Source organism: Podarcis tiliguerta (genome assembly GCF_965153285.1).
Source record: "Podarcis tiliguerta genome assembly, chromosome: 13".
NCBI lineage: Eukaryota > Metazoa > Chordata > Lepidosauria > Squamata > Lacertidae > Podarcis > Podarcis tiliguerta.
Window position 1 is genome coordinate 50,565,173 of NC_139546.1, and position 12,061 is coordinate 50,577,233.

General features: G+C 42.5%; 1 protein-coding gene across 1 annotated transcript in view; it reads left to right on the forward strand.

The window, feature by feature from the left end:
- The window catches only part of SLC2A4 (solute carrier family 2 member 4), a 52,989-nt gene that overhangs the window by 23,149 nt on the left and 17,779 nt on the right, over positions 1-12,061 (forward strand). The window contains exons 2-4 of the mRNA XM_083410433.1: positions 1,035-1,154; positions 7,837-7,997; positions 11,729-11,853. Coding sequence (XP_083266559.1) covers positions 1,035-1,154; positions 7,837-7,997; positions 11,729-11,853 — 406 coding nt within the window. The remainder of the gene's footprint in view (positions 1-1,034; positions 1,155-7,836; positions 7,998-11,728; positions 11,854-12,061) is intronic.

A 12,061-nucleotide genomic window follows, 5' to 3' on the forward strand; every position in this document is an offset into this window, starting at 1 on the left:
CCTCAAATGTGGGGTTTCACTTATGCTCACGTGCACAAAATCAAAAATATCACACGCATAAATAATAAGTAAATAAATGTTTATTTATACCCCTCCCTCGCCGGCAGGGCAAGGCTCACAGCGGCTAACACCAAATACGAATTACAATAAAACGTAATAGAAAAACAACCACCACCACCAAACAGTTAATTAAAATATGGCTTAAAATACAGCTTAAAATGCAGCCTCGTTTTAGTAAAGGTAAAGGGACCCCTGACCATTAGGTCCAGTCGTGGCCGACTCTGGGGTTGCTGCGCTCATCTCACTTTATTGGCCGAGGGAGCCGGCGTACAGCTTCCGGGTCATGTGGCCAGCAGGACTAAGCCGCTTCTGGCGAACCAGAGCAGCGCACGGAAACGCCGTTTACCTTCCCGCTGGAGCGGTACCTATTTATCTACAAGCACTGGTGTGCTTTCGAACTGCTAGGTGGGCAGGAGCAGGGACCGAGCAACGGGAGCTCACCCCATCGTGGGGATTCGAACCGCCGACCTTCTGATCGGCAAGTACTAGGCTCTGTGGTTTAACCCACAGCGCCAGTAGTAGCCCATAAATCAAGAGCAGAAAGGGAGGAAACATCAGATATTCACCCGAGCCAGCTATCCATGCTGCTCCTACATGTCTCAGCAAAAAAGCCAAGGGAGAATTTATATACCAAATCCCATATAAGGGGTCGTCAGAGTGAGTCCAAGCAGGAGGCCAGGCAGAATAGCTCCGTTTTGCAGGACCTGCGGAAAGATGTCAAATCCTGCAGGTCCCTAGTCTCTTGGGACAGAGCGTTCCACCACGTCGGGGCCAGTACTGAAAAGGCCCTGTCCGTAGTTGAGACCAATCTAACCACCTTGCAACTTGGGACCTCCAAAATGTTGTCATTTGGGGACCTCTCCGTGGGGCGTACCAGGAGAGGCGGTCCCGTAGGTACGTGGGTCCTAGGAATCCAGCTGCAAGCTGAGAAAAGGGATCCATCACTCTTTTTTTTTCTCCCTGTCGTTTCCCAGGAAGGAGAGGAAGATTCGGGGAGCGGGATAACCTTCACCTTAATCTTGTCCGTCTTCACGGCTGTGTTGGGGTCTCTGCAGTTTGGATACAACATCGGAGTCATCAACGCGCCGCAAGAGGTTTGTTGGGGGGGTGTTCCCCTGGAAGGAGAGAGGGTCCGACCCCCAAGGCTGTCTGGGGAGGAAAGAGAGGGGTGGTCCCAATCATCTGGAGGACAGCAAGTTGGAGAAGGCTGAGAGAATGGTAGATAATTCTGTTTTTTAAGTATATTATTGGGTATGAAAGGACAGGAATTACAGAGTGAATCAATACTGTGTTGTTGTTATTATTAATTTCATATATATATATATATATATATATATACACACACACACACAAACACACACCTACAGACAGACAGACAGACACACACACACACACCTACAGACAGACAGACAGACACACACACACACACACACATACACACACACACACACACCTACAGACAGACAGACAGACACACACACACACACATATATATATATATATATATACACACACACACCTACAGACAGACACACACACACACACACACACATATATATATATATATACACACACACACATACACACACACACCTACAGACAGACAGACAGACAGACACACACACACACACACACACACACACACATATATATATATATATATATACACACACACACACCCCTACAGACAGACACACACACACACACACACACATATATATATATACATACATATATATATATATATATATACACACACACACACACACACACACACCTACAGACAGACACACACACACACACACCTATATATATATATATATATGCAGGTTTTGGTGTCCTCGGGTGTCTTCCCGTGTAAAAGTTGGGGTGTCTAGGCGACGTTTCGACGAGCTCACTCGTCATCTTCAGGCTGGTGCTTTCGGCTTCTTGTTACTGGAACAGAGCAGGATCTCAGTGTTTGAGTTCCTATAAATACTGTTGAGGAGGTGTGGTGTATAGCCTCCAATGTTCTGGGCAGAGAGGAGGTTCCCAGGCTAGTGTGCCTTTTCTTCTTTTGTTCCTTAATTACTTGAGGGATATCTTGAGTGATTTCTTGAGTGATTTCCTGAATCCCACTTAGGTGGGTCATTAGGTGTGGATTAGTTGCTAAAGACTTCGTGTCTTGAACTCTTGAACTTTGTGAAGAGTTTTTCTGAGAAGATGGCTGTACTGCACTTGGTTGTGCTCTGGCTTGGCTTCGTGTATAGGGGCGAGCTGTGGTTTTGTGGCCTGTGCCAGCCAGATCTGTGTAGGGATTGCAGGGGGGTGCAGCATCCGGAGGTGCCACCCTGGTTTGGCTACTGGATGGTGTCTGTAATTTATCTGTGGAGAGGGTCTGGGTTTGGGTCTGGTGTGGTTGATTGGTGATGGCGTTCTGTGTGCCTCTGGATCTGGTGTCAGATTTTGTGGGGAGGGCTAATTTCCAGATGTCTGGCAAGCGGGATGTGTCGTCACGCTTGTTCATGTTGTGAGGGTGTTTCTCTATCTCGATGGCTTCCATGATTATTCTCTTGTGGTGATGTTCCATGTTAAAGAGCAATTTGGAATCTGCAAAATTAATTTCGTGTCCTGTTTCTTTCATGTGTTGGAAAAGAGAGGAAGTTTTTTCTTCTTTTTTGACGGCATTCTTGTGTTCTGCGATCCGTGCATTTATTCGTCTGTTTGTTTGTCCAATGTACGTGGCTGGGCAGACTTTGCAGGGTATTTCATAGACCCCTTGGTTTTCCAACTGAATTTTATCCTTGGGGTTTCTGAGGATATTGGCTATTTTTTGGTTGGTGCAAAAGGCTGTTTTGATATTGTGTTTATGGACCACTCAGACCAATAGTCAGCTCCATAGGCTCACCTCTACAAAATCTCGCTAAATTTCTCGCCAAGCAACTTCAGCCCTATGCAGAATCCATCTCTTCACACGTTCCAAACTCCTTCCAGTTCATAGAAACAATAAAGAAGCAAAACCTACAACCCAATGACCTACTTGTGAGCTTCGATGTTGTATCTCTCTTCACACAAGTGCCCATTAATGAAGCCTTGACAGCCATTCAAAACAAATACAATCCCCCCGAATACATCTTGGACCTGACCAACCACTGCCTAACCAACACGTACTTCATCCACAATGGACAAAGATACAAACAGATAGAAGGAGCACCTATGGGATCACCCCTCTCACCGGTCATCGCTAACCTGTACATGGAACACTTTGAAACCAATGCTTTAGACAAGTCAGAACACAAACCCAAACTTTGGCTCAGATATGTTGACGACACCTTTGTAATTTGGCCACACGGGAAGGAAAAACTGGATAGCTTCCTCACACATCTCAACAGCCTACACCCCAAAATACAATTCACTATGGAAATAGAAGCCAACAACCAACTTCCCTTCCTTGACGTCCTAATCTACAAAAAACCTGATGGCTCCCTAGGACACACTATCTACCGGAAAAAAACACACACCAACCGCTACTTACATGCACAATCACACCACCACCCTGCACAAATAAACTCCGTAGCCAAGACTCTCATCTCCAGAACCAAACGCCTGGCTGACGAAGACCACTTGACAACTGAGTTACAGAATCTCTCAAATGTGTTAATTGCCAATGGATACCAGCAAAACAGGGTTACGAAGCTAATCCAAAAAGAAACACCCCCCAAAAACCAAGACACAGAAGAAAACAATGGCATAGCCCTCCTTCCTTATATCAAGGGCACTACAGATAAAATTAGCAAAATCCTCCATAAACACAATATCAAAACAGCCTTTTGCACCAACCAAAAAATAGCCAATATCCTCAGAAACCCCAAGGATAAAATTCAGTTGGAAAACCAAGGGGTCTATGAAATACCCTGCAAAGTCTGCCCAGCCACGTACATTGGACAAACAAACAGACGAATAAATGCACGGATCGCAGAACACAAGAATGCCGTCAAAAAAGAAGAAAAAACTTCCTCTCTTTTCCAACACATGAAAGAAACAGGACACGAAATTAATTTTGCAGATTCCAAATTGCTCTTTAACATGGAACATCACCACAAGAGAATAATCATGGAAGCCATCGAGATAGAGAAACACCCTCACAACATGAACAAGCGTGACGACACATCCCGCTTGCCAGACATCTGGAAATTAGCCCTCCCCACAAAATCTGACACCAGATCCAGAGGCACACAGAACGCCATCACCAATCAACCACACCAGACCCAAACCCAGACCCTCTCCACAGATAAATTACAGACACCATCCAGTAGCCAAACCAGGGTGGCACCTCCGGATGCTGCACCCCCCTGCAATCCCTACACAGATCTGGCTGGCACAGGCCACAAAACCACAGCTCGCCCCTATACACGAAGCCAAGCCAGAGCACAACCAAGTGCAGTACAGCCATCTTCTCAGAAAAACTCTTCACAAAGTTCAAGAGTTCAAGACACGAAGTCTTTAGCAACTAATCCACACCTAATGACCCACCTAAGTGGGATTCAGGAAATCACTCAAGAAATCACTCAAGATATCCCTCAAGTAATTAAGGAACAAAAGAAGAAAAGGCACACTAGCCTGGGAACCTCCTCTCTGCCCAGAACATTGGAGGCTATACACCACACCTCCTCAACAGTATTTATAGGAACTCAAACACTGAGATCCTGCTCTGTTCCAGTAACAAGAAGCCGAAAGCACCAGCCTGAAGATGACGAGTGAGACCTCGTCGAAACGTCGCCTAGACACCCCAACTTTTACACGGGAAGACACCCGAGGACACCAAAACCTGCATTCCTGTACCCGTGAAAATCTACGAAAGCATATATATATATATATATACACACACACACACACACACACACACCTACAGACAGACAGACAGACACACACACACACACACACACACACATATATATATATACACACACACACCTACAGACAGACAGACACACACACACACACACACACATATATATATATATATACACACACACACACACCTACAGACAGACAGACATACACACACACACATACATATATATATATATATATATATACACACACACACACCTACAGACAGACAGACACACACACACACACACACACATATATATATATATATACACACACACACACACACACACATACATACAAATTTTTATTAATGTTTTTAACATATCAGTTCCAACAGTCATACAACATAACTCCTCATCTTATACAATATTTTGGACTTCCGTCAACACCTCTGATGATTTTCCGTTCTTTATCACTTATTCCGCATGTCTTACTTTCTGTATTACATATAATTACCCTTAACTAATAGTTCTCTTCATGGTCTTCATTTCAAATAATCCACTTTACAAAACTTCTTGCAGTCCCGCTAGCGTAATCTGTTCATCGCAGTTACTTTTCAAATAGTTCATAGATTCACTCCAGTCTTCTAAGAGTCTCTGGTCCCGCCGGTTTCGAATCCTTCCTGTTAATTTATCTAATTCTGCGTATTATTATTAATTTCTAGGCACTGCACAAATATATTTTTTAAAATCAAAGCAGCCCCATTTTGTGTTTGTGGAACCTCGGTTTTCGAACATCTCGGCAGCCAAACAATTCGGAAACCGAACGCTGAAAATCCGGAAGTAACTGCTCCGGTTTTCGAATGATTTTCGGAAGCCGAACGTGCTACAGGGCTTCCGTTTTGAGTTTCCCTATTGTACTGAGGCTTCCATTTTCAATTTTCGGACGTTTCGGAAGTCGAACGGTCTTCTGGAACGGATTACTTTCAAAAACCGAGACTCCACTGTGTAAGAATTTGCATTAAACATTCTTGCGAATGTTTTTTTAAATATCTTTCTCGGACTGCTTTTTATCGACAATTTTAATTTGTGATTTTTGTAAGCAACTTAGGTTGTTGGGGGTTTTTTTGTACAATCGAGCGGTATATGGATTTTCTTAAATGAAAAAATGAAATGTTTTCTCTTAAATGAAACGACAAAACAATTCGGAACAGAAGGCAATGCCTCCTACGGAGTCAGACCAGTAGTCCGCCAAACCCAGTATTGTCCACACCAGCCCCTCTCAACCAGGTATTGCTGGACTCCAACTCCCATCATCCACTGGGCCTGCTAGCTAGGGATGATGGGAGTTGTAGTCTAGCAATACCTAAATCCCTAAATCCCAAGGATCTAAACCCGAGATGTTCTTCATGGCAAACAGCCGCTCTGTCCACGAACTATTATAGTAATCTAAAGAATTCACTGCGGATTATTGATACGGTTTGGTTTGCTCTGATAAACTTAATAAATAGAAAGCCAAGCCTTGCCTCCGTACTCGCAATTTAAGATACACAATAGAAAAGAGTTAAAGGTTGAGAGAGGAGAATCAGCAATGTTGGCCGCCTCTGTGTGGTTGTGCGCTTGTGGCTCCCGCAACACAAATCAGGGTATTTTAAACACACTTTAATAAATAAATTGTGAAACTGTTATTATAATAATTTATATACAGTACTGGCAAAGCGCACATGTTTAATTAGAGAAAAACCACCACCGACATTTGTGAAGGACTAAAAATTTCTCTCTTTTTGCATGAAAGAGAAAACGAACTTGTAATATTGGGGTGTGAAGAGATCGGAAAAAATACTGGTTTATAGAAGTTAGAAGGGTTGATGGAATGAAGTTTCAGGACAGAGAGCTGGAAGTCATTTTCCTCTTTTCTATCTTTCTGTAGTTTTTCCCTTCCTTTCTCTTTTCTCTCCCTTTCTCTTTAGGAACCTCCTTTTCTTGTTTTCCCCCATCTTCCTAACTTTGTTCTTTCTTTGGACTTAAGTAGCTATCTTACCTTAGTATATTGTAGAAAGATGCTCTGTGATGGATCGGCATTTTTGTATATGAATGATAAATAAATAACTTATTATTTATTTAACTTATTTATTATTATTGTTGTTGTTATTAATAAGTTATTTATTTATCATTCATAAATACAAAACAAAACAAAAAAACTATAAGTTAATAAGTTAAATATTATTTATTTAACTTATTTATTATTAGTAATAAGTTATTTATTTATCATTCATAGATATACAAAATGCCGACCCATTACAGAGTAATAATAATAATAATAATAATAATTTTTTAAAAAATATTTTATTAGGTTTTTACACAAAAAGTAAAACAGAACAGAACTAAAAAAAAAATACAAGTTACGAAAACACAAAAACATCAACAAAAAGCAAAAAACATTCAGAAAAGAGAAACATTAATAAAAATAATTTCATCTTCATGGTATTTCTTTCATTTACTTATTTCCCGACTTCCCCAAACCTCCCTTCACTGTATTCCAAATCATATATTTAATCAGCAAATCCCTGCCCTCTATCTTAACTAATCCTTGTCTTAATTTTAATATCTTGATATAACTTAATCTCCTTAAAATCTTAAAATATTAGGACCTGTATTCGATTAGAATATAATCTTAAAATATTAAATCTTTTAATTTTACAGCTTTTATACTAATAACCTTTTAGATTCAATCTGATGTCATTTTAACATTCATTAATCTTGTAATATTTCTGTAAATAATCTTTGAATTTCTTCCAATCTTCTTCCACCGTCTCAATAATAATAATAATAATAATAATAATAATAATAATAATAATAATGTAAGCTTCTATTCTGCCCTCCATCCGAAGACCGCAGATCGGTTTACGATATAAGAGGGGCTTTTTGCTACTCACCCCGTTTTTATTCCTGCTTTGCTCAGATAATCGAACAGAACTACAATGCTACCTGGCTACACCGAAATGGGGAGCACATCGACCCCAACACCCTCAAAACGCTCTGGTCCCTGTCGGTCGCCATTTTTTCCATCGGCGGAATGATCTCTGCCTTCATGGTGGGCGTTGTCTCGGAATGGCTTGGCAGGTAAGTCCGCTCCGTGCGAAGCCGCAACAAAGCACCGTATTTTTCACTCCATAGGACGCACTTTTTTCTTCCTAAAAAGTAAGGGCAAATGTCTGTGAGTCTTATGGAGCGAATGGGTGGGTCCCTGGAGCCGAATTGCCCAGGGGCAAAAAGCAGCTCATTTTTTGAAAGAGGAAAGGGGGTATTGAAACAAAGCTGCTGATCGTTTGCTGATCGGGGAAAGAGATAAGGGATGCTAGAGGTAAAGGAGACTGCCTGGGAGGGGGGAGGTAAAGACAGCCAACTTGCAAAGGGTGGAAACAGGAAGACCAAAGCAATAAGGAGAGAAATTAGAAGGAAAGGAGGAGCAAAAAACTGCTCCAGCTAAGGAAAAGACACTAAGGCAAACAAGAGGGGATGGAGTGTTGAAAGGAAGCAGCTGATCAGCAAGCGATCAGGAAGAGAGATAAGGGACGCTAGCAATAAAGGAGGCTGCCTGGGAGGGAGGAGGTAAAAGCCCATGGATCCTCAGGATTTTTGCATTGGGTCACCCCAAATTCACCATCAGATCACACGTCTGTGGCCACAGAATGAACCACAAAAATAATACATCCATTCTTTCGTTCAGAATTTTTTTTTTTCTTGTTTTCCTCCTCTAAAAACTAGGTGTGTCTTATAGTCAGGTTCGTCTTATGGAGCGAAAAATACATATTTTTTGCTCTATAAGACTCACTTTTTCCCTCCTAAAAAGTAAGGGGAAATGTGTGTGCGTCTTATGGAGCGAATGCAGGCTGCGCAGCTATCCCAGAAGCCAGAACAGCAAAAGGGATTCCTGCTTTCACTGCGCAGCGATCCCTCTTGCTGTTCTGGCTTCTGAGATGCAGAATATTTTTTTTCTTGTTTTCCTCCTCCAAAAACTAGGTGAGCCTTGTGGTCTGGTGCGTCTTATAGAGCAAAAAATACGGTACATTGATGTGTTTTGATCTCTCTTTTGTCTGCTGTTGATCCTTTTAATCTTGTAAGTGTTTTAAACTGTTTTTAAATCCCTGTGGAACGCCGTAAACAACCATCTGACTTTTAGAAGACATCTGAAGGCAGCCCTGTTTAGGGAAGCTTTTAATGTTTAACAGACTACTGTATTTTAATACTTTGTTGGAAGCCACCCAGAGTGGTTGGGGAAACCTAGCCAGATATGCGGAGTATAAATAAATTATTATTATTATTATTATAATTATTATAATTATTATTATTATTATTATTTTATCATTATTAGCCACAGATAGCCTTCTCCGTCGCCGTGAATTTGCCAGGTCCTCACCATCATCTTAATTGATCGTTTTAATATTTTTTGTAAACCTGCTTCAATGTTTCAGGACATCAATTTTGCCAGAAAGTAACCAGCAAATAGCTAAGAAGTCTTCTCAGAAAATGGGATTTATATACCGCTGGATGGTCCAAAAACCTCTAAGCGGTTGACAATAAATCTCTATTTCTTTATTATATTGATAGCCTTAATGCTTCTCGTAACCTGCTTCGAGGTTTCACGACAACCAAGTAAATCTCGTTAGTCAACACATAAATAGGAATTATTATCAGAAAACGGCATTTGTACTCCGATTGGCCACTATAAATATGAAAGTTAGAAATAAAAGCGGTGGAAACCGTTTAAACGATAAATTAAAACCCACAGCAGGCTGAAGAGAGATTAAAACAGATCATCGTTGACGTGTCCAGATTGGTTTGCAGGAACAAAAAATGCTTTCAGCAAGCGGTTAAGACCTGTATAAACTTAATTTTGATTTTACGCTCCTGCAGCTTGTGCCCTCAGAGGCTATTTGCAAGCTGCAACTTGGAGCTGGGATTTTAATCCCTCGTTTCGTGCGGCGAACGCGTAATCGTTTCTTCTTCTACAGCAGAGGAGCCTCGCCTGCGGTGCGTGGGCCGGATCCAGTCCTACACACTGCGGCAAAAAGACTTGCCAGCCTTCACTCTTGATCTCACTATCTGAACGTTAGGGAAGGGTGTCTAAAGGGCAAGATTATCTCCCGGCACTGATAATCTGGAGATAAAATATTGCTTGAGCAGCTCTTTAGAGATCCTCTCTAGACAGCAGCCTGAGGATGGCAGCGCAGCGCAGAATTAACCTGTGGAACTACCCGCCACAGGAGACAGCGATGGCCAACAACTTGAACAGCTTTAAAAGAGGATTGGGCCAATTCATGGAAGAGGAGAGGGCTCTCGATATCTGCTAGGCAATATGGCTGTACTCCAACTCAATGGTGTGACGCTGGAAAATGTCAATCACTTCTCCTACCTGGGCAGTTATCTTTCCACAAGGGCCGACATTGATGCCAAAATCCAGCATCACCTGAGCTCTGCGGGTGCAATTTTCTCCCGATTGAAGTGCAGAGCGTTTGAGGACCGGGACATTCGCAGGGAAACCAAAATGCTTGTTTACAAAGCTATTGCACTGCCAATTTTACAGTGTGAAATGTGGACCATTTATAAATGCCATCTTCAACTCCTCGAAAGATTCCATCAGCGGCGTCTCCGAAAAATTTTACACAACACTTGGGAAGACAGGCAAACTAATGCCAGGGTACTGGAAGAAGCAAAGATCACCAGTGTTGGAGCAATGATTCTTCAACGTCAACTTCGTTGGACTGGTCATGTTGTGCGGATGCCTGATGATTGTCTTCCAAAGCAACTACTCTATTCCAAACTTTAAAATGGAAAGGGTAATGCTGGTGGTCAACAAAAGAGGTTCAAAGACTCTCTCAAGGCAAATCTGGAAAAATGTATTGTAGTATAAACACCAACAACTGGGAAACACTGGCCTGTGAGCGCTCCAGTTGGAGAACAGCCTTTACCAAAGGTGTCATGGGCTTTGAAGACACTCGAACTCAGGACGCAAGGGAGAAATGTGCTAGGAGGAAGGCACGCTTGGCAAACCCTCACTGGGATCAACTCCCGCCCAGAAACCAATGTCCCCACTGTGGAAGGACGTGTGGATCCAGAATTGGCCTCCACATCACTTACGGACTCATTGTTAAAACCGTGTTTATGGAAGACAATCTTACTCGGCTACGAGTGATCGTCAGAGAAGATGCCTCTGACAGTGGCAACAGAACATAGCCGTTGTGGCCTCTGTGAATTTGCCCAATTCTCTTTTAAAACCACCCAGGTTGGTAGCCATTGCTGCCTCCTGTGGCAAGGAGTTCCGCAGGTTAACGCCGCGCTCTGTGAAGAAAGACTTTCTTTTATCTGAATCTTTCACAGCTTTGTTGAATGTCCTCAAGTTCTGGTGCTTTGAGAGGAGGAGGAAAACGCTCTCTCTACGCCACACATAGTTTTATAAACGTCTAATCTCACCGCCTCTTCCTCGCCTTTCCTCTAAACTAAAAAAATAATAATTCTTCAACGCTGCAACCTTTCTTCAGAGCAGAGTCGCTCCATCCCCTTGACCAATCTCTAAGGGGATTTGAGTCGTAAGTCGGCGCAGTGCTTAGTGTGTCAGGCTAGGTTCTGCGGGACCCGGGTTCGAATCCTGGCTCGGCCACGAAAGTTCACTGGGTGACCTTGAGATTCGGTCGCTGCCTCTCAGCCTAATCTACCTCGCAAGGTTGTCGCGAGATGAGGCGTGGGGGATATGATTCTAATAAATAAATAAATGAAACGCTGTATTAAATTCTTCGAAACGAAACTAGCCGAACAACAACAACAGACGCTTTCGTTTCCTCTGTGGTTTTTAGGAAGAGGGCGATGATTGTGAACAATGGCTTGGCTTTCCTCGGCGGCGGATTCATGGGCCTGGCGAAACTCGGCAAATCCTATGAGATGATGATCATCGGACGGTTCCTGATTGGGGCTTTCTCAGGTAAGGAAGCGGGTTGGGCTAGATGAAAGGACACACAGGTTTTGAACAAGTGCTGCTAGTGGGAATAGAGAAGAAAACCTGGATATATTTTTGTCAGTGGGGCCAGGCGAAAATGTTTCTCTGTAACCTGTCCTTTGGCTGGTTATTCGTTTAAATGTGTTTCTGGAAGGGGGTTTATTGGTTTGCTTTTGTTTCATTACATATTTTG